Source organism: Dama dama, chromosome 12 (assembly GCF_033118175.1).
Source record: "Dama dama isolate Ldn47 chromosome 12, ASM3311817v1, whole genome shotgun sequence".
Classification (NCBI taxonomy): Eukaryota; Metazoa; Chordata; class Mammalia; order Artiodactyla; family Cervidae; genus Dama; species Dama dama.
The window spans coordinates 94,180,832-94,205,147 of record NC_083692.1 but is presented as its reverse complement, the minus strand read 5'-3'; the positions used below and the strand labels follow the sequence as shown (position 1 = coordinate 94,205,147).

General features: G+C 36.4%; 1 protein-coding gene across 3 annotated transcripts in view; it reads right to left on the bottom strand.

The window, feature by feature from the left end:
- CERT1 (ceramide transporter 1) overlaps positions 1 to 24,316 on the bottom strand; it is a 122,203-nt gene that overhangs the window by 46,968 nt on the left and 50,919 nt on the right. For all 3 annotated transcript variants that reach the window (XM_061158153.1, XM_061158152.1, XM_061158150.1), the window contains 4 exons: positions 12,400 to 12,507; positions 11,664 to 11,802; positions 4,819 to 4,902; positions 145 to 302 (listed from right to left, as the gene is read on the bottom strand). In XM_061158153.1, coding sequence (XP_061014136.1) covers positions 145 to 302; positions 4,819 to 4,902; positions 11,664 to 11,802; positions 12,400 to 12,507 — 489 coding nt within the window. The remainder of the gene's footprint in view (positions 1 to 144; positions 303 to 4,818; positions 4,903 to 11,663; positions 11,803 to 12,399; positions 12,508 to 24,316) is intronic.

The following is a 24,316-nucleotide window of genomic DNA, read 5'->3' as shown; positions in this document are numbered from 1 at the left end:
TTCTAAAGTTTTAGAGAATTAGTACCACCTGCTACTTCTAACAATCCAAAAGATCTTTCCCTGAGAAGTTAGTTAGGTTTAAATGTTTGATGGTATATAAAGAAAATCTGATTATTTTTTTAAAAGAAGAAAAGAGAATCTTACCTTGTCCATTCTCTTTTGCCAGCTATCCTCACGTTTTACCATTAACTCAATACAATGAGAAAGTGTAGCAAGGATTCCGGCAGTAGTTGCTTTAAAAGTTATCGCCTCACCTTTAAAGTCTATACCATTAATTCCTTTTGGTGTTACATGTGGAAATACTGGGGGAAAAAAAAGTATTCACTATAAATCTTTATAACAAAGAAATCATTCCTCATTACAACTTAAAATTAGATATTTTTTAGAAAACTATAAGAGCAGAACTTTCAAAATGGAGTTGCCTTCCTGTTGGCCAACACTTAAAAATTTCCATCCATCTCTATAAGCAAAGAAGCTTGGGACAACATATGCACTCTAAAGTCTTTTTCTCTGATTCTGCTTCCTGAAATCTGTTTGCCAAGCTGTACCCAGTAAATAAGTGGTAAAAGAAGTAGTAATTTAATAGTAACAGGTAGCCTAAAGTGAGACCTAATTATGGCAAGAACTACCTTATATTTTGAGAAAACCTGAATTAAAAAAAAATATCTGAGGAGAAACTGCCGAAATGAATAAGGTAATATAAGAAACTTAAGTAAATGTCTGAATATAATTCTGGGACCAATGCATACATAAAAATGGTTATGTTCATATATTATAATTTTAAAGTTAGTCTTTGAATTAAATGAACAATCTTAAAAAAAACTCATAAGATGCAAACAAGACAGAATAATATCTTTAAGCTTTATTCATTTATTTTTGGGCCACCACGTGCAGTATGTACAATCTTAGTTCCCTGACTAGGGTTCGAACCCACAACCCCCTGCATTGGAAGCATCGAGTCTTAATCACTGGATAGTCAGGGAAGTCCCAGAGCACTATAGTTATAAGAAACCATTTCAACAGAACTCTTATAAATGAAATAATACGTCCAACTTTAAAAACTCATAATGTAGATATGACAGCAAAGTGACAATCCAAAAATTAAACTGACAAACTAAACTTCATCAAACTTTAAAATTTCTACTCTTGAAGGCACTGTTAAAAGAATGAGAGTTGGAGTTGTGGGATAAGTAAGTCTAGAGAGCTAATCTATAGTTAATAATAAAATAATGGTAACTGAGAAAAATATGTTAATGAACTTGACTGCAGTAATCATTTCACCATAATCATATACCCCAAATCACTATACTGAACACCTCAAATATGTTTCTGTTGTTGTTTAGTTGCTCAGTTGTGTCTGACTTGCTTCGATCCCAAGGACTGTAGCCCTCCAGGCTCCACTGTCCATGGGATTTCCCAAACTAGAATACTGAAGTGGGTTGCCATTTCCTTTTCCAGGGGATCTTCCTGACCTAGAGACTGAACTCACATCTCTTGTTGGCAGGTGGATTCTTTACCAATGAGCCACCTGGGAAGTCTCACCTCAAATATATATAATATCCACATAAAATTTTTTTAAAAGAATGATGAAACAAGCCACAGACTGGGGAAAAAAAAAAATCTTTGCACAGAATACATATGATAAAGGACATATTCTTTATCTATCTATCCATATATATATTACACATTAATATAGATATCTCAGTATATTAATATATCAATACAATACACAGTAATCTCAACAGGAAAATATAATCTAATTGAAAATTGAGCAAAAGATCTGAATACACATTTCACCAAAGAAGAAATATGAACAGCAAATAAGCAGATAAAAAGATGCTCAACACTTCTAGATACTAGAAAAAAGCAAATTAAAACTACAGTGAGATACCACTATACACCTATTAGAAGACTAAAATTTTAAAAGACTGACCACATCAAGAGTCAGTGGGGACCAAGCTCGGGCTTGGTGCACTGGGAAGACCCAGAGGAGTCGGGTGGAGAGGGAGGTGGGAGGGGGGATCGGGATGGGGAATACGTGTAAATCTATGGCTGATTCATATCAATGTATGACAAAACCCACTGAAATGTTGTGAAGTAATTAGCCTCCCACTAAAAAAATAAATAAATAAAAAACAAAAACAAACAAAAAACAAAACAAACAAACAAAAAAAGAGTCAGTGGGGATATGGAGGAACCTGAGCTCTCAAATATGACTGGTCTGGTTGAAAAGTAGTTTGGAAGGTTTTTAAAAAGTTAAATATATACCTACCATATGATTCAACCATGCCATCTCTCCAAAGAAATAAAATATATGTCCATAAAAAAACATATTGTGTTTGAATGTTCACAGGAACATTATTTATAACAGCTCCAAACTGTAAACAACCCAAATTTCCACCAACAGACAAATGGACTGAAGAAACCTGTCATGTCATCTGTACGAGAGAATACTATTCAGCAATGAAAAGACACTGAATAATGATATGCATAACAATGAGAAATTTCAAACGAAGAAAGAGATCAGGCAAGAAAAACTGAATTCATTAGATTCTAGAAAATGCAGACTAATCTACAGTGACAGAAGGGCTGTGGTTGGTTGAGAAGTGGAGAGAAAGGGAAGACAAAAGGGATGGAGGCAGGGAACTTTTGAAGGACAGTCTTGATGGTGGTGATAGCATCATGATAATATTAAAACTGACCAAACTGTACACTTTAAATATATATACAGTGTATGGTATGTTAATTACATCTCAATAAAGCTGTTTGAAAACCTATTTTCTTTTTCTTGTGTTCACTCTTATAAAAGATCATATTTATTTTACTATGAAATAAGGTTTACTTCTGGACTCTCAATTCTATTCCACTGTTCTATATATCTTTCCTTGAATTCCAGAAGAACATTTACTTCTGTTTCATTGACTACTCTAAAGCCTTTGACTGTGTGAATCACAACAAAGTGTGGAAAATTCTTCAAGTGATGGAAATACCAGACCACCTTACCTGTCTCCTGAGAAATCTTCATGCAGGTCAAGAAGCAACACTTAGGACCGGACATGGAACAACGGACTGGTTCCAAATTGCGTAAAGAGTACATTAAGGCTATATATTGTCACCCTGCTTATTTAACTTACATGCAGAGTACATCATGCAAAATGCTGGGCTGGATGAAGCACAAGCTGGAATCAAGATTGCTGGGAGAAATATCAATAACCTCAGATTGCAGATGACACCACCCTTATGGCAGAAAGTGAAGAGGAACTAAAGAGCCTCTTGATGAAGATGAAAGAGGAGAGTGAAAAAGCTGGCTTAAAACTCAACATTCAGAAAACTAACATCATGGCATCTGGTCCCATCACTTCATGGCAAATAGATGGGCAAACAATGAAAACAGTGACAGACTTTATTTTCTTGGGCTCCAAAATCATTGCAGATGGTAACTGCAGCCATGAAATTAAAAGATGCTTGCCCCTTGGAAGAAAAGCAATGACAAACCTAGACAGCGTATTAAAAAGCAGAGACATTATTTTACTGAAAAAGGTCCATATAGTCTAAGCTATGGTCTTTCCAACAGTCATCATGTATAGACGTGAGAGTTAGACTATAAAGAAGGCTGAGCACAGAATTGATGCTTTTGAACTATGGTGCTAGAGAAGACTCTTGAGCGTCCTTTGGACTGAAAGGAGATCAAACTAGTCAATCCGAGAGGAAGTCAATCTTGAATATTCACTGGAAGGACTGATGCTGAAGCCGAAGCTCCAATACTTTGTCCACCTGATGCAAAGAGCTGACTCACTGGAAAAGAGCTGGTGCTGCGAAAGATTGAAGGCAAAAGGAGATGAGGGCAACAGAAGACGAAATGGTTAGACAGGATCCTTGACTCAATGGACATGAATCTGAGCAAACTCCAAGAGATAGTGAAGGACAGGAAAGCCTGACATGTTGCAATATATGGGGTCGCAAAGAGTCAGACAGGACTTAGCAACTGAAAAACAATCAGACTTTACTTCATATTCTTTCTTAACTTCAGCAAAAATAAGCATAATTAGATTAACTTATTTTTCTCACAAAGGCTTATTTGCAACTTAGTTTTAAGAATCCATGTCAGCTTTTTCTTAGAATATATTAAAAGAAAGCACTGACTACGAGTCACGGGTTTCTGTTGCAACCTAACTTCTCCCAGCAAATACCACATATATGTGATACCATGTGTTATTTGTCTTTGGTTTATTTCTTAGCATAATGCCCTCCATGTTCATCTGTGTTGTTAGAAACACAGATATCTAATGAACAATTAGGAATTCCATCCAAAAAGTAACTCGTTATTAACTGATATATGAAATAAACCACCTTGTTCCTGAGTTTATGAACAACTGTGCTATGAAAGCAGCTGTTTCAATAATTTTCCTTTAGTAACACTGATTAAATACACTGCAACACCAGTTTATCAAGTGGAAAGAGAAAAGGACATTAAAGACAGAAATAACATTAAAGAAACATTCAAGTCCCACTACAATCTTTCCTAACAAATATTTTTTCAGTACTAGAAACTGATTCTACCAAACACTACTGAAATAAATGGCCAATGTCTAAAATTTAGAATGAAATATTTGTCAGATAAGCTCTCATATTATTTAATGTCAGACTGTATTTTACCTCCATGTCTTTTCCTAGAAGAAATTTTCATGTTCCAACTTAAAAAAGACTTTTTCCAATTACTCCATTAAATAATTATTCCTGTTAAATAGTTAGCTACTATGTAACTTTAGAAAGTATATTTTTTCCACATACCCTGAGAGAGAAAACTTTCCTACTTACCCTTTTCCTTATTGCCATTGGTATTATGCAAGAAGTCTCCATCAGAACGTGTCGTAGGAAAGTCATCTTCATCATCTTCTACCACTAAGTAAAATATATATAAGAATATCAGGATGAAAGCACACAGAAATCAACCAGTTTATTCTTATGTTCAACTGATTAAATATCCTCTGGATTCCCTGAATACACAATCTTATTCATCTTTGTATTCTCAGTGCTCATCAATGGATGTCCAATAAGTATGCTGTGAAATGTCTTTAAATACATTATTATAAAAACCATATCCATTCTCATTTTTGTAAGGGATAGTACTGAGATATAAATTATTCTGTTGTTTGAGTCTTCATATCTCTTCCTCCTTACCTTGGGGAGATTTGGTAATTCTGCCAGAGGCCTACAAAGACTGAAGAGGATGGTAATGGTATCAACAGATAAAGAAGATACTTTATCTTGCCTCCAGGATACACAGGGAAAATATAATGACTTACAGTTGTGATACTGATTTTAATTCATCTCAATATGTCTGTGCCTGGATATTCCTTTTAACTTATCCAATTCCAGGAAATACAGAATCCCCTGTGTTCTTCAACATACCTCTTTCTTCTATACAATACTCTCCTTTTATACTGCCTAACATATGAATCCTCTGCACTATATATTCTGCTTCTAAATTTCTAAAATTTCTAAAATTCTGCTTCATCAATTTCTAAACCTCAGCCACCAACCTTATTCTATATTTTTGAATGGCTTCTTCGGTTTGTTAGGTTGGAGCAAAAGTAACTGCAGCTTTTGCATTGTTGAAATTTGCCATTTGATATTAGAATACATTCTAAATAAATATGGTTATGTTATATATCACTTTAATGCACATTTCTTGCTTTTTTTGGCTAATGATTTATTACTTGTTTACTTTATATTTATTTTAAACAATGGAAATGATACGAGACAAAAAGCAAATTTGAGTGATTTTCTCATTTGAGTTCAAAACGGTTCATAAAGCAGTGCAGACAACTCACAACATCAACAATGAATTTGGCCCAGAACTGCTAACAAACATATAGTGCTATGGGGGCTCAAGAAGTTCTGTAAAGGAGACAAGAGCCTTGAGGATGAGCAGCCTAGTGGCTGGCTGGTGACAATGACAAAGCCATCATCGAAAATGATCCTCTTACAACTACACGAGAAGTTGCTGAAGAATTCAGCATCAACCATTCTATGGTCATTCAGCATTCGAAGCAAATTAGAAAGGTGAAAAAGCTTGATAAGTGGTGCCTCATGAGCTGACTGGAAATTTAAAAAAATCATCATTTTAGTGTTGTCTTCTCTTAATCTATGTAGCAACAATTATTTCTTGATCAGATTGTGACATGTGATGAACAGTGCATTGTACAGGACAACCGATGCCGACTAGCTCAGTGTTGGACCAAGAAGCTCCAAAGCACTTCCCAAAGCCAAACATGCACCAAAAACAGGCCATGGTCACTGTTCTGTGGTCTGTAGCCGGTCTGATCCACTACAGCTTTCTGAATCCTGGCAAAACCATTGTATCTGAGAAGTATGCTCAACAGATTGATCGGATGCACTGAAAACTGCAATGCTGGCAGCTGGCACTGGTCAATAGAAAGGGCCCAATTCTTCTCCAGGACAACGCCCGACTGTGCCTTGCACAGCCCACGCTTCCAAAGTTGAACAAATTGGGCTGCAAAGTTTTGCCTCAACCACCATATTTACTGAGCTCTCACCAACTATCACTTCTTCAAGCATCTAGACAACTTTTTGCAGGGAAAATACTTCCACAACTAACAAGATGCAGAAAATGCTTTCCAACAGTTCACTGAATCCCAAAGCATGGATTTTTATGCTGCAGGAATAAACAACTTTATTTCTCATTGGCAAAAATGTGTTAATTGTAATGACTCTTATTTTGATTAACAAAGATGTGCTTGAGTCTAGTCGTGCTGCAGTCCATGGGGCTGCGAAGAGTCGGACACGACTTGGCAACTGAACAACAATAATGATTTAAAATTCATGGTCTGAAATCATAATTGCGTTTGTATCAACCTAATATTATCTTTTGCTGAACTCCCTTTCTACAAGAGAAATCTTCACATTAAACTAATGTCTTACTTCTTGTCTGTATCTCCTTATGTCAGGAGCAATCTGGCTCTACAAGGAACATTTCATCTATTTTAACTCTCTCTCTAATGGAAGCAAAGCCTATTCCTATTTCTTATTCCTTCCCTGACTAAGTGGAAAATACCTTTATTCAGTATTACCATTTTCTAATTAGTGGGCTATTTCATTTTTTTATTACCTGAAAAATTCGCACTTATTTATAGTAATTTTCAAACCACAAGCTGCCATTATCTATTAATACTAACACCTACTATTTTATCAGCAGCTAACTGCTATCAGTATCCAACTGACATTTTTCTTTTCCACACCCATCATTCCTACAGACTTCAATATCCATATTTTAGCTTCTGCAAATACTTTAGTTTCAAGATTAATCAAATTTCCAGATTCTGTGGATCTCTGGCTTCTCATCAATAATTTGCAAATAAGGTCAATTCTAAGAAACAGGCTTCCCTGGTGGCTCAGAGGGTAAAGCGTCTGCCTGCAATGCAGGAGACCCGGGTTAGATTCCTGGGTCGGGAAGATCCCCTGGAGAAGGAAATGGCAACCCACTCCAGTACTCTTGCCTGGAAAATCCCATGGACGGAAAAGCCTGGTAGGCTACAGTGCATGGGGTCGAAAAGAGTCGGACATGACTGAGCAACTTCACTTTCACTTTAAGAAATTAACTACCATAAAGCTGCTCTGACTTTAAGTCATCAATAGTCCTCAGATAGGATCCTGACCTTGGCTCAATACTACTATGATTAACTGGTCTTCAATACTGAAATTTTTACACTTCTTTCATCTCCTCAGCATCTACCTTGGGTTACTAAAGATTTGCTTTCATCTCCCTAACCATTCACTAGCCTAGTACTATCAAACAGGAATTTTCAACCCTTTTTTTTTTTTTAAAGCAAATAATCAACATATAAAACTGATGAAAACAAAAGCTCCTCTTGGTAAAAAAGTGGCCTTTCCCCTTCCCTTCCCAACCAAGTACTCCTTGTCCATACTGAAGTACCTTTAAGGGATATCTGACATGGTTTGAAACATTGTCCTAATACAAATCTCCCATCCCAATCAGACCAGTCTCTCCCTCACCAACACTGATATCTATTATGCTAAATTCCATCTTTGGATCTTATACATTCCTGCTTTCATTATCCCTGCGATTATCCAAATTAACCATATTAATAACAGCAGCTATTATTGATTTTTTTGCTACTAAGCACAGTGCTAACATACATATTCTAATTTAAATCTCACAATCATGTGCTTGTGTAACAACATCCATGTTACAGAGGAAAGAGATGTGCAGAAATTGATAAGTATTTTAAGTCATCAAACTAATAATGACTAGAAAAACAAGATCAGAACCTTTACTTTCAGTATGTATATATATCTTGTTTTTGTGTGTGTGTTAAGTTGCTTTGGTCCTGTCTGACTCTGCGACCCCATGGACTGTAGCCCGCCAAACTCCTCTTTTATGGGGCTCTCAAGTCAAGAACACTGGAGTAGGTTGCCATCTTCTCCTCCAGGGGATCTTCCTGACCCAGGGATCAAACCCACATCTCCTGCATCGACAGGCAGGTTCTTTACCACCAGTGCCATCTATCTGGGCCTAAATGGTTAATGAAATCTTACTGAAGAGTGTGTGTGTGTGTGTGTGGTGGTGGGGGGCGGGAGGCGTTCAGTCTTACTAGCAATTATAATAAAATGTTTTAAATAAAAACACTGAACACTTAAAATGAGAGCTTTCTATTATCATTTCAATGACAGACAATGAAAGAAGTGTGTGATTCTAAAAATTAAAGTCACAGATAATTTAGTCTTGGTAATTTAGTGAAAGTATTACTACACCTACAGAGATCCTCAGGTTGGCAATTCTGATGTATAGTCGAAGCAAGAAACTATGGCCCTTAGTGTTCTTATTCCATGTTCTTATTTCAGCTTTACCCAGCATGTACTCTTAAAAATAAAATTTTGCAAAATAGTCATTTATAGGGAAATTAGTTGTTATGGCTGAACTGTACCACAAAAAAATTCATATGTTGACGTCCTAACCTTCCTATACTCCAAACTATGACTGCATTTGGAGACACGGTCTTCACAGAGGTAATCAAGTTAAAATGAGGTCATGACGATGGGCCCAGTCAATATGTCAAGATGACCAGTGTCCTTATAGGAGAAGGAAGTTTGGACACGGACACTTACAAAGGAAGATAATGTGAAGACTTGTGGAGCAGATGCTCACCCACAAGGCAAGGAAAGACGTCTAGAACAGATCCTTCCCTCATGACCCTCATGGTTTCAGAAGAAACCAAACTTGCCAAAACCGTGATCTCACATTTTTAGCTTCCAGACTGTGGAGAAATAAATTTCTGCTGTTTAAGCCACAGGTGATGGAGTACTTTGGTGATGGCAGCCTTAGCAAACTAATATGTTAGTCTGTCACTGTTGCACTTTCCAGGTGGCACTAGTGGTACAGAATTCACCGGCAATGCAGGAGATGCAAGAGATGTGGGTTTGATCCCTGGGTCAGGAAGATCCCCTGGAGAAGGAAATGGCAACCCACTCCAGCAGTCTTGCCTAGGAAACCCCATGGACAGAGGACACAGTCCATGGGGTCACTAAGAGTCAGACATGACAGAGCGTGCACACACACATTACTGTTGCTATACAGTCAAACATGAATAGTGTTTAAAGGTATTTTTCAAATCCTCTACACAACTTGGTTGTGAATGCATGCCAATTTCTGCTCCTTCCACCATCACTTTCATCCTTAAAATGCTATGTATTATTGACATGGAGACACAGACCATTTAAAAATTAAGAAGAATTCAAATCTGTGTCTACCTTGTTTTAGTTTAAAGGGCTGTCTGTAAGCAAATGAAAGCTGATATTTAAGGTCTAATTTGATAGAAAAAAAAGTATATATACTTTTTTGATTAATGAGAAATAGAAGTTCAACCGTCTTTATTTTTTAGAGAAATAAACATTAAATATTAAAGAGTCAAAAAGTTAAAGTGTATCAAATATAAAGAATTTCAAGTCTACTTTAGATAAAATTAAGTGTTTTAAGAGGAATATGGGCTTCTGCTTCAGACAAAGATGAAGCAACAAGGAGAGAATTTACCCTCTGGCATGAAATTAAAAAATTAGACAAAATATATGAAACAATGGTTTTCAAGACACTGGCTATCAGGCAACAAAGGACAGTGGTCCTTAAGGGCTGGGAAACAAATGATGTGAGCCCTGTGACTGGTCCAGTCTACTGAGGTGAGGGTTTCTAAGCTGTGGAGTAAGGAGGCACTCAGGAGGAGCCTGGTACTCTCTGAGGTGAGAAAATGGAGCTGAAAATCCAGATGGACAAAGGTCACTAGAGTTCAGAAGGCTGAGTGCTTGGGAGAAGAGCGCTGTACAGAGAGAACTCTGTGGAGGGGCAGAAGGTCCCACTGGGAGTCTTGTGTAGAGCGCTGATAGCACATGTGAGCTGAGGAACCACAGAGGTCGTAGAAAGAACCGTGTGTAAGGATCCCAGCGAAGAGGACCCGAAGTCTGCGTGGAGCAGGCAAAGTGTCCATCCCAACAACACAGACCTGGGACAATACACAGGGAACTGGTCAGGGAATGCGTAGCTGCTTTGCCTCAGTAGTGGAGAGAGATCGAAATACATTATTCTAGGTTTTTACACAATAAAAGAAGTGGCATGTTACTTAAAGGTAGACTGTAATAACTTAAATGTATAGCCACTATAATAACAAATTTAACAAAAAGTCAACAAAGGAGATAAAAAATAGAATTATAAAAAATATTCAATCCAAAAGAAGGTAGAGAAAGGGAAAAAAGAACAGAGAACAGAAAAAGAATATGTAAGAAGGGATGAGCTCATGTTCTTCTACTCAGCCATCTTGTTAACAGAAAGAATATAAACCCACATTAAACACATTTAATAAGACCAAAAAACAAAATCATGTCAGGCAACCTAGTCATACTGGGAATAAACTTAGCACTATTTAGTAATGCTGTTATGAGTTCATTTTGCCTATATAGCAGATAAGAGAAAAACAGAAGAACAGATACTACACCAGTAATATTCAACAGTAACAAATGAAAAGTATCTTTAGAATTCATATTACAGGTTAACTAAATATCATCTCTCTCTCTCTCTTAACTCTTAAAGGAAAAAAACCTCACTAGAAATTACTTATATATATGTACATGTCATTCCATTATTATTCTATTCCATTACCCAGACTTCTTCCTCTATGAGAAAAAGGGCAGAGGAAAGGAAGACAGAGGAAGAGAAAGAGAGGAAAGAGGGAGAGGAAGAAGAGGAAGAGGGAGGGAAAAAAGACCAACTGATTCCCGATGTGGAGGATTTAACAAAAACATATGCTTGTCTCTTAAGACTTGTCATAGGGTACAATTTATTAGACATAATCATGTGAAATGCTCTGTATTATCAAGATATTACATTTTTTAATAAAATAAAGAGTTCAAAAATCATTTTAAAATCTTCAGTGACATCTGGTATGGGTGATCAGATTAATTAAGGCGCTATTAAAGTACACAAGTTACGTGGACACTGAAATCTGTGACATTAGCGATGTGCAGCAAAAGTGACTATAATTACCTTGATCACTTAAAGACATTACCCTTTAAGATCAAGAGGCTTTAAATCCATTCATTCTCCAAGTAAAAATAGTGGTAATAGCCTAATTAACCTTTATCCCTTTGAAGCTCATCCTTGGAGACAGCATCAGCACAGGCGTCAAAGAACTTCTGCAGAGTATCGACTTGTCTACACAGTATATCTCTGAAGGTTTCCATTTCTGCCAGCTTCTCACGCAAACTGTGGCCCTTCTGTAACACAGAAGATGGGGTGTGCAATCCAAGTTAACAAAATCAAAACTGGGCTTCCCTGGTGGTTCAGAGGTTAAAGCGTCCGCCTGCAGTTTAGGAGACCTGGGTTCGATCCCTGAGTCAGGAAGAACCCCTGGAGAAGGAAATGGCAACCCACTCCAGTATTCTTGCCTGGAGAATCCCACGGAGGGAGAAGCCTGGTAGGCTACAGTACATGGGGTCGCAAAGAGTCAGACACGACTGAGAGACTTCACTTCACTTAAGTATCACAAAGGATGGGATTTCATTATCTTTTAATTTAAGGTCTGCATTTTACTACCGAGGGCTTGGGGTAGGAAGAGTTGTCAAGTTCAGTGTAGTGTTTCCAGGGAAACACTTGAAACTGATTAATTATTTGACAGTGAGAAGCCTGAAGGAGATGAGAGAAATAAGCCTGACAACTTTGCTACTCTGATATTTAATATTTTCAAATTAACATTGTGATGAAAAATTATGAGAGATTTTCTTTCAAGAAACTATTAAATAAGTTCTGCTCACAACATTCAGTACTAAACTCAATTTATGCTGCCTTAACTTAAAGCATTCATAATTACAAACCTTGAATGAGGAGGTGGATGTTGCAGAATAGCCACTTGCTCCGGATACCAATGACACCATTGAGCCATGTCGACGCAAGCTGGATTCAGATCCATATCCAGATTCAGTCTAAAAAGGAAAGTAAACTACATGAAAAAATTAAATAAAAAATACTTAATCATCACAAGAAAAAACTTTTTAACCATGTCAGGTGATGGATGTTAAGTAAACTTATTGTAGCAAGCATTTCACAATATATACATATATCAAATCTTTATGCTGTAAACTTGAAACTAATACAATATTACATGATCAATTTATCTCAATAAAACTGGAAAAAATAGTTGAGAAAACAAAAGCTTCCATATAAACTAATAAGGTTATTGTAAAAAATTTAAAAATAAGGTTATTAGAACAATAATTAGAAATAAGAGTTCACTCAAGAAATATAGGCAATCCACTGGCATAAGCAATGTGTTTCAATTGCTAACTGCCATTAATTTAGAAATGTACTGAATACCAACTACATGCTGGGCTAGTGGGCTAACCGATTATAATAGGAAAACTACCTATAGTAGGTAAATTCATAGAGACAGAAAGTGGAGTTGTGGTTATCAGGGAGCTAGGAAGATAGGAGAATGAGGTGTTAGAATCTACTAGGTACAGAGCTGGATAAGATGAAGAAGTTCTGGAGACAGATGTGATGATGGTTGAATAGCAATGTGGATAAATTTAATGTCATAGAATTATAAAGTTAAAAAGCTAAAATGATAGGTCGTCATTCATATTTTACCATGGTAAAAAATTTTGGTAGAACAAAGACCAAAAGAAAAAAAAAAAAAGGAAACCAAGTACTGTTTCTTTATAGACAAATTATTTATCCTGACATAGCTCAAATATCTCTGTCTCAATGAAGCCTTTCCTATTATTTCAGGTAGTCTGACTCTGTATTCTCAACCATTCTTAATCTATTATGATTATGGCATCTACTACTCAATTTTAATAGCTATATTTCATTACTACTCCTGGACCTGGATCTTCTGTAAGACAGTTGCAATTTTTTCCATTTTTGGAGTGACCTTAACAGGTCACAAAAAGAAAATCCCCAATTTTCCCAACCTATTTTGTCATCACACAATGGAAGGCTTTATTTAGACTCAGCACTGCGATCTAATCTTGAAGAGCTGCTACTCTTTAGGGGTCCCCAACCCCTGGGGCCATAGACTGGTACCAGTATTGTGGCCTGTTAGGAGCTAGGCTGTAGAGCAGGAGGTGAGTGGCAGGTAAGTGGGTGAAACCTCATCTGTATTTACAGCTGCTCCCCATTGCTGCAGTTGAATCATCCTGAAACCATCCCTTGATCCCACCTGTGGAAAAATTACCTTCAATCAAACAGGCCCCTGGTGCCAAAAAGGTTGGAGACCCCTGCTTTATCGTATCAGTTTTATATCTCATCCTCCCTAGGAAAATGCAGTACTTCTCTCCTGGCTCAAATGGTAAAGAATCTGCCTGCAATGCAGGAGACCTGGGTTCGATCCCTGGGTCAGGAAGATCCCCTGGAGAAGGAAATGGCAACACACTCCAGTACTCTTTAGCCTGGAGAATTCCCTGGACAGAGGAGCCTGGTGGGCTACATGAAGTCCATGGGATCACAGAGAGTTGGACACAGCTGAGCTACTAATTTTCACTTTTCAAAAATACAGACAAAGGAATCTAACATTTGGAAAAAATAAGTTCCAAGCACCTAAAACCTGTTCAAGTATTTAGGGTCTCTGATTACTTTCTACTGTAGATTTTAAAAGTACTGTACACAATTTTAATCCTAGTCATAAACTTAAGAAGTAAAATAATACCTAATCATTTTTAGTATCATACCTAGCATATATTCCCAAAGTCCAAGCTTCTAGCACATACTGATTGTTAAAGATTGAAAATAAAATTGTCATACTTTAATAATAATTGTTCATAAAACATTCTAGCTATAAAAGGTACTGCAATATGTTCTTAATTGTAAATTTCATAACAAATTACACATATACTTATGTTGTTCAGCTACTCAGTCATGTCCAACTCTTTATGACCCCATGGACTGCAGCACACCAGGCTACCCTGTCCTTCACTATCTCCCAGAGTTTGCTTAAATTCATGTCCATTGAGTTGATGATGCCATTCAGCCATCTCATCCTCTGTCACCCTCTTCTACTCCTGCACTCCATAAACTTAATGACTAGACGGAATCAAAGCTCTTCTCCAAGACTTGTATCACCCTACACCACTCCCTATCTCAAAGCAAAGCAATATTTTAGTAACGAGGTAGAAATTACGAAGTAAGTATTCTGGTGCCAGGGAAACTATTAATGAAAGGGTTAAGTATATGCATTGTATATAAACTGCATCTCAAGAAAACTGATTTTTAATAAAAGACAAAGTTAGTTCATGAGAAAAGCAGGCCAGGGTACAGTGGGGATGCTACCTACAGAGATGTATTTCGGTGGGAATACATTACAGTTGTCAAAACTCAAAGTGTCCAGTTAAAATGATACATTTTATAAATTGTACCTCAATAAAAGCTAAAGAAAAAAAGGTAAGCTTGTTTCAGTATAACAGAATCCCAATAAGAGAACTCTAATTACAGAAATCATATAACTCATTTAAAAAGTAAGACTGTTTTAATCAAACAATGTCCTGGAACAAAGGCACTGACCTAGGTCTCCTGCGGCTCTCGTCTCTGTCTCTCATCTGACAGGAATACTAACTTTCTGAGAACAGGGTTTCTACATTTTAACTGTTGTGCTGTTTTGGTAAACTTTTTCGTAGATTTAAATATAGAAGACTGGAATTAAAAATAAGAAAAATCTACTGGACTAAATAGATTTAATGGACTATTAAATGTAATGAACTAAAAATATAAAGCACTTCAGAAGTCACTTATCTCAGATACTTGCATGGCATTCATTTCTAACCAGTAATTAATTCAAACTGTCCATTTAAATATAAAACTCATAATTTTCAATCAAAATTTTATTTAAAAACAATTTTAGATATTTATTTAAAAATATTTAGAACCAAACAACTTGAAATTCAAATCCAAATCAATCTACCCTCTCCATTTACATGCTTTATATCAATGAGTCCTAAACAGAGAAGTCAAAACTTTAAGATCCTGAAACAAAATACAAACACTACAAAGCTTTACTAAACATTTTTTGACTCTAAAAGATACTTCTTATATTCTTGTCTGTTTCTTCAGGTTCCACTATTTCAAAACAGTAATATCTCCTTACAACAAAGGCATGACAGAACAGAAGACTCTACTATAGCAGTAATGTTGCTGTACATTGTAAGTAATGGATAGTAAGTGAATGTTGAGTCTGAGCATTTAGAATAATTGTGTTTCTATTTCTAACAAAGTTTCACTTAAATGAATTGTACTGTAAATTATATATATCATTCTAAGGGAAAAAATATAGTATACTCATGAATATCAATTTCATTTTCTTCAGTTTAGATAATGGGGGTTCATTTGTCACTCTATGTCAGTAACTGCACTGGGACAACTTTAAAAATAATCTAACTGCTTAACAAATATATACATGCACATACAAATGAATTCCCCCTATTTAAAAACTAGTCATTCTGGAAACGCCTATCATTCTGCCAACAATGCTGTCACTGCATCAAAGATTCCTAGGTACTATTATAATATTGAGAGTAATTTCATGATACAGACACAAAATGGAGCTATCTAAAATCATTTTGGGGAGTGGCAGAATAAAAATTTTAAAACTGTCTTACTACTTTAAAGGAATAGCTACAAACTGTATAATTAAGCTTGACTGCCTTTCCTATTTACATGACATGGCTTGATTTGGTACTGGATTTCTCTCAAAAATCAAAGATATCAATATTTTTAATAATTAAAAATGTTATTATTTATTTAGTCGGCTATGCTGAGTTTTATTTGTCGCATGGAGGATCTTTTTCTTTTTTGGTTGTGGCATGCAAACTCTTAGTTAGTGTGAGATCTAGTTCCCTGACCAGGGATCAATTGACGCTGGGACCCCTGCACTGGGAGCACAATGTCTTAGTCACTGGATCACCAGGGAGGTCACCCAGGGATATCAATATTTTAAAAACATTTTGTCATAGGAGCTAAAAATTATTCTAAAAGATATAAAACTATTCTGAAAAGTTGCAATGTTGTTGACATCTACTTGGGCTTTCTAAGATGTTCACCTTAAAGGCAACACTACTCATCCTGAATTTATAATCTGTGTTTTGAAGGTGGGGTGAGGAAAATCGGAATTAATTTCTTTATGGTCACAATGGATATACACTATTAAATGTTCTTAAAAATTGTAACATGGTTTCAAAATCTCATTGGTACAATTTTAGGGATAATACATTAAAGGTATATAGCTTTTTTCTTAATCCCGCTTTTCCACAGGAAAAAAGTGGAACTTATTTACAACCTCTAATCACCAAAATAGTATTTTTTAAAACATCGATTTCCATCTAAAATTAATAATGTGGAATTCAAATGCAGTCACTATAGGATATTTCCCCCTTTTAACATATATGCTTTAAGATTCCCTCACACAAATTGCTTTACCAAAAAAACCATGATGGGATATCTGTGTTTGTAAGCAGTATTCATTAATGTGTTTTATATAAACATAAAATGCCATTTTGGTTCAATGACGTACTTACTGAACATGTCCTATAGAGTACAAGGTGGGGTTCTTTTAAATATTACAGTAATGAGACCACACCTTTATTATAATACTCCTCCTCATTTTAGGGGGAGGAAGAAGCATAATCTTTTGGCCACCAGAGGGGGTCAGTAGCACTTTCCAAGCAGTATACTTTGAAAGTTGATACAAAGGTTACTATTGGTCAAAGTACGACAGTAACCTTCATACTAAATCCCTTACTTGTACCTTTACCTTCTGTATCTTGATTTTTTGAGAACACTGAAGATCACAATAAATTAAATCACATAGTTCAAAGTTACAAATTTTAAAAAGGACCAGAAATGCCTAAGAACTAATTTGAAAAGAGAACTCTAGGGACTTCCCTGGTGGTCCACTGGTTAAGATATGCAGGGAGCACAGGTTCGATCCCTGGTTGGGGAACTAAGATATCCCACACGCCACACCACATGCCACATGTCACATTAGTTTGGCTCATTCACACAGGAGATAAACATCTATTCTCATTTGCACAGTCTGTTCATCAGCCCATCTACACTCTGAAAACAGTGGTGTAAAATACAAGAAAAAAGTTGGTATATTTTTTCATAGCACTTGCCTTCTGAAAAGCTTACTCCTTTTCCTAATAATACTCTCCAGGAAGAAGCATAGCAAAGAAACTGAGAAAGAAATGAACTTCCTCATGGTGTCAACAATTCTCCGTTTAGTGGCACAGGTCTACCCCTGACACTGTCCCTTTCCATTTTAATTATGGGAAAAGAGAAAAGAGAAGACAGACTAAAAGTTAACATAAGAACAATGGAGCACTTTCCAGAAACTGAAACTCTAAAACCCTTAATGAAACCAAATACGCCTGCCGTGTTGCCAGCATCCACACATCTACTTTGAGTATCATTTTAAAGCAAACCACAAGAGAAGCAAGACACCACAGCCAAGAGAACAATGTAACCAACAGGATTATGGCTTACAGTTAAGCTGCAAAGGCGATAATTCTGTTTATGATTCTAGGTAAACAAACTATTATTTGCTGTAATAAAATCTGGTACAATGTCACACTTACATTAAGAATCTGTCCACCTTTCAAATACATATGGACCCCCCTTGAGAAGCACTAGCCTCTGAAGTACAAAGAACACAGACAGCAATAGGGAGGACGCAGGTATGACTGTCAGTCACCACCAGACAGCTAGACCAGTCAGTCATTACTTTCTCGAGCTTATTTCTCTTTATCTTTAAAATGATATGGCTAGTCCAGAACTACAATTCTCTGTATCAAGCCTAAAACACCAAAACTTAGGCTAAAAATGTATATATCCAGTGGAGGCCCGAATGTTCACCAAAGGTGTTGAACCAGCTGGAAAGATAAAACATACCACAATTTATTCAGAAAACTGACACTAATGATGTATCAGATGAGGAAGGGTTGAACCTACAATGATTTCCAGAAATTGCATTATCTCATAAATCAAAGAAAATTTAAAATATATTCTAAAAAATTGTATTAAAGAAGATTTCATCCATTTCTGACTGCCTAGAGCCCAGCAGCAATATGGTTAAATGAACAGAATATCTGCTTCCTCTCAAGATACTTTTCTCAAACCACACTGGGATGCTTCCTAGTCATTCTTCTATCATAACTGACAAACCACTATCTCGACCGATGAATGGATAAAGAAGTTGTGATACATATATACAATGGAATATTACTCAGCCATAAAAAGGAACGCATTTGAGTCAGTTCTAATGAGGTGAATGAACCTAGAGCCTATTATACAGAATGAAGGCAGTCAGAAAGAGAAAGATAAATATCGTATATTAACGCAAATATACAGAATCTAGAAAAATGGTACTGAAGAATTTATTTGCAGGGCAGCAACTGAGAAAGAGACATAGAGAACAGACTTATGGACATGGGGAGAGCGGGAGATGCAGGGAAAGAGTACCATGGAAACTTACATCACCATACGTAAAAAGAGAGCCAACGGGAATTTGCTGTGAGGCTCAGGAAACGCAAACAGGGGCTCTGCAACAACTTAAGAGCAGTGGGATGGGAGGGAGATGGGAGGGAGGTTCAAGGGAGGGGACATATGTGTACCTATGGCTCATTCATGTTGAGGTTTGACAGAAGACAACACAATTCTGTAAAGCAATTATCCTTCAGTTAAAGAATAGGTAAATAAATAAAAAACCAATTATCAAATAAAATACCTCATTTGAAGGTTGTTTATGGAACTTGGTCATTCATTTTTCATTTTCTTCTAATAAGTATGAGATAGGCCTTCATTTACAGAAGTATCTAAATAAGTAGTGTTGTAGTGAGATAAGGCTGGAAGGGTTAACTAAGGCCTTACTGCACGTCCTATTTAAGTATTAAAAGAAGGCTAGAGGGGTAAAAGAAAATTAGACACTGCCTATCACAATGCAAAGAACTACAACGGTGCCCAAATACAATAGGATACTAGAAGTAGAGAGTAACAACAGCAGTGCCCACTCTCCTTGCTTTCAGACATTCCTCTCTTGTACTTAGTTTAAGACTTTGGATTCCATAATACATATATTGTTTAATCTGTAGGGGAAATTAGACTTCTCAGAAAGCTACCAAGTATATCCTCTGCACCAAAAGCTTTCTTTAATGGGAATTTTAAAACATTTATTAATTGACTGATTTTTGGTTGCACTAGGTCTTCGTTGCTGTGCATGGGCCTTTTCAAGTTACAGAGCATGGCGGCCGCTCTTCACTGCAGTGCACGGGCGCTTCCTGTGGTGGAGAACAGGCTCTGGGGCACATGGGCTTCAGGAGTTGCAGCAGGAAGGCTCAGTGTTATGGCGCACAGGCTTAGCTGCTTTGTGGCATGTGGAGTCTTCCCGGACCAGGGATCAAACCCGTGTCCCCTGCAAGTGGCCAGGTCGATTCCAACCCACTGCACCACCAATGAAGTCCACCAAAAGCTTTTTAAGAACCCAATCTGTGTCACAAAAGATGATTTCAAACAATCTAACTGAGACACTCTGAAATGCAGTCATTAACTTTTTTTGAAATCCTTCCCCTTGTAGGGAGTCTAGAAGCCCAGCTGTTTTTTCTTAATGACATTAAATTGGAGATAAGAAATAAGACAAATCAAATGAGGCTGTTAACAGAGGCAAGGTGTTTAACAATATTTCCACTCTAGTTTCAGCAAACAAATACTAAAGGATAAGAGTGTTCTTTCTTGTTTGGTCTTGAGAGGAGGGCTGATGAAAAGAGTTGAGCAATTTTACATGGATATTTTATATATAAATCCCACACAGCGAAGCTGGATAAATTATAACACCGATACCAAGAATAAAAGCTAATACTTAGGATACTTACTTTGTGCCAGGCATGATGCTAGAGCTTTAAGTGAATTATCTCATTTAATCCTTTTAAAAGCCTAAGTAAAATGGGCACTAATATTAACCCATTTTGTAGGTGATTTTATGTGATAAGCTGCACAACTGGTAAGGAAGGGAGCCAGGATTTAATTCCAGATCCAAGAGCCCATGATGTTCATCAACACTGAACTGCCTCAACATCCAGAGATTTTGCTTCTACTTCTTCCACATCTGTCCATTTCACTATTTTCCCACTGCCATTTCCCACTGCTGTTTTCCAGCTGTCATTTGGATAAATCCTCCAGATTTCTAACTGCTCTTAGTCTAGTTCCTCTTGAAATCTCTTCTAATGTGGCCAGGGGGGTACTTTAAAAACAGATATCTGACACTTCACTCCCTATTTTAAATCCCGTTTGCTCATGTTTCTCCTTGGATCAAGCTCACACACGGCTTCTAAGTCCCTGTTGGAGGTAGAAGTGCAATTCAACTAACCTACCGCCAGCCTCCCTGCTCACTTCTCATCTACTATTTGAAATGTGTTTAGTCAGTATTGCATAATAAAGTCTTTTGTTCTAGCCTCTGTTTTTTGTAGGGAGACACCTGTTTTGAAATAGTGTAACTTGAAGAAGTAGACAAGGATGTAAGAAGTGTGCTTTATAGTGAAGAAATCTTTAACAATACTTTGTAATATTTATATTACATCATAAGTGCTTAATAAGTATTAGCTACCATTCTTCACCTTTCCACAAAGTCAGGAAATTTCTTTATATCTCTACTCCAAAAATACTTGTACAGAGGAAAATAAATTTAAAAAGTAGCTAGAAGCAATGCTCATTAACTTTCTTAATTTATGATTTGCCCTAGAAAAGGGGGCGAACGTATATTTGCTTTTGTAAGGAAGTTTCATAGGCATAAAGTAAAAAGGTCATAATTACATTCTTTTTATCTAACTGCAAACAGATGAGAGTGGCAAAATAATTAATGGTACTTTTTGAGACTCCTTTAAATGTCCCAAAAAGAGAAAAAACAGGTTTAATATGTCTAAGTAGTATTTGCAAAACTGTTGAAACGTTAAGATGGTATTGGCCAGGGGACCTGAACTATTAATTCTTTCCTGCAAAGATCCTGAAAGAAATACATGCGCATAAAACAATGGTCAGCAAATGAACATTCTTGATTATTCTGGGGCTTTGACCCCAAACCAAACTTTTCTAAAAAAGACATGCATTCTTTTCTCCAGGAGTAAGGGAGGAACGGAATCTGTTTCAAACAGGAGAAGATCCTCGTAACTTACTGCTGAGTGAAGGAAAAGCTACAAAGTAGTATGGAATCATTTACGTAAAACTCTAAGGTGTACATGCAAAGAAATTATCTGGAAGAAATCTTTACCAAAGATGAAGAGTGGTCATTTCTATGTGGCCTGAATTTTCAATTTCTTTTATATAGTTTTCAGTATTGGCTATATTGTTTGAATTATTTACAGTAACCATATATCACTTCTACAAAAATAAAAACAAAAAATGAAGTCATAGAACACATGTTTAATCTATCTGACTTAGAAAAGGTTAAAAATTAATGAAGCTGGCAGAGACGCAGAGCAGAGAAAGGAAGATCTACATGTTTTATAGATGGAATGAACGTCAGCACAAGCTTTCTGAAAAATAACCTGACAACATACAACAAAAGTGCTAGTATCCTTGAATAGAGTAGTCCTACTTCTGAGAATCCATTATGAGAACACAAACTACAGAAAAATACTTTATGTAGGAAGGGAGTAAATACTAAATGCAAAAAATAACTGAAACAATCTAAAGGCCTAGGAATAAGCAAATGAGTACCAAAATTACAATGAAACATTAAGGAAGTTGTGTTATAGGGAGAAAATGATGTTAGAGTTAAAAAAACAACAACACGATATAAACTTTGTCATTTCCATAGAGTTATAGGGACACAAAATGTACAGAGAATAAGAAGGAAGTACACCAAAATGAAGAGCTGCCTTGGTTACAAGACTGATGGTAATTTTGTAACTTTTTCCTCATAATTAATAAAAGTTACTTTTAAAAATCCAGGGCAAGGGAAGCCAATGAAATCTGATCAATACAACTATTTACAGGAATGGTTTCAAAAGACTTAAGAATTTTTGGATCTAACTGTATGGAAAAGATTCATTTTTTAAGGAGACTGACTGATGATTTATTTCTTAGTATTCAACTATGCACCCATGAGAAAATAACTGGAATTAACTACAAAGGGGGGTGTATTACAAAAAATTGAGGTTATGGTTCTTGGAATAATGTTACCACTCACTAATCAATGTTCTCATAATCCGTTCAATCTCACTTTTATGCAAAATGGGAATAATACCTACAGTGAAAGACTTCCAACAGGATTAAATGATAACACTGGCTAGTTACAGTCTATCCTACAGATCAAGGGGGTGCCTACTGAAGAGAACAAGGGGCTAGGAAATAGGCATTGATATATACGTATTCCTGGCAATGATCACGTCTTATCTGTCAAGAACATGAACTTGCTATATGACTGAAAAATGACAGAATTCTTTTTTTGAGGATAACATTTTAGCTTAAAGAACATTCATCTACTTTGCTACGTATTCTTATGATTCTTAACACAAAGCTGTCTTTCATACCTCAACACCACACAAGCCCAGGATATCTATCATGCAATTAAGACAACGGAAGCAAAACTGTTTTTAAGGTATTTGGTAAAAAGGCATGTTTGATGAAAAAGAATAGTTTTATGTACCTTGATTTTTTAAGAAACATTTTCTTCCAGGGAGTGTTCAATATACTCAGCAAATAAAATGAGAAAACAGTTTCCACTGCTGTGAATATGCATAAGTCATGCCACCCACCACTACGTTTCCATATCAGATATAGCAAAAGCAGAATCACATCTGTCCGGATGACTGTCAGAAATCTTCCCTCCTGATTAAATAAAAATTCAAATACAATACTGAACACTGTTTAAAAAAAAAAAACCAAGGACTTTAATAGTACAAAGCTTCGTTTCTCTTTAATATTTTCTAAAACTAGCAATATGGAACCCTTATTCAACTCCAGATTAACTTTTTCCCCCTCATCTTTCTTATCTAAAGAAACATTTTGCAAGCAATTTACAGACTAAAAAAGACACAAAGAATCAGCTAAAAATCTAGTAATATTTACCTAAATTGTTAGTAGCAAATATGTGGCAAGAATTAAAACAACGTGCAAGTTTGGTAAACTCTATACATCTTCAAGAAAATCAGAGATACCAAGGGAACATTTCATGCAAAGATGAGCTCAATAAAGGACAGAAATGGTATGGACCTAACAGAAGAAGAAGATATTAAGAAGAGGTGGCAAGAAAACAGAGAAGAACTATACAAAAAGGATCTTCATTACCCAGATAACCACAATGGTATGATCACTCACCTAGAGCCAGACATCCTGGAAAGCAAAGACAAGTGGGCATTAGGAAGCATCACTATGAACAGAGCTGATAAAATTCCAGTTGAGCTACTTCAAATCCTGAAAGATGATGCTGTGAGAGTGCTGCAATCAACATGCCAGCAAATCTGGAAAACTCAGCAGTGGCCACAGGACTGGAAAAGGCCAGTTTTCATTCCAATCCCTAAGAAATACAATGCCAAAGAATGTTCAAACTACCACACAATTGCACTCATCTCACACACTAGCAAAGTAAAGCTCAAAATTCTCCAAGCCAGGCTTCAACAGTACGTGAATTGTGAACTTCCAGATGTCGAAGTTGATTTAGAAAAGGCAGAGGAACCAGAGATCAAATTGCCAACATCCACTGGATCACCGAAAAAGCAAGAGAGTTCCAGAAAAACATCTACTTCTGCTTTT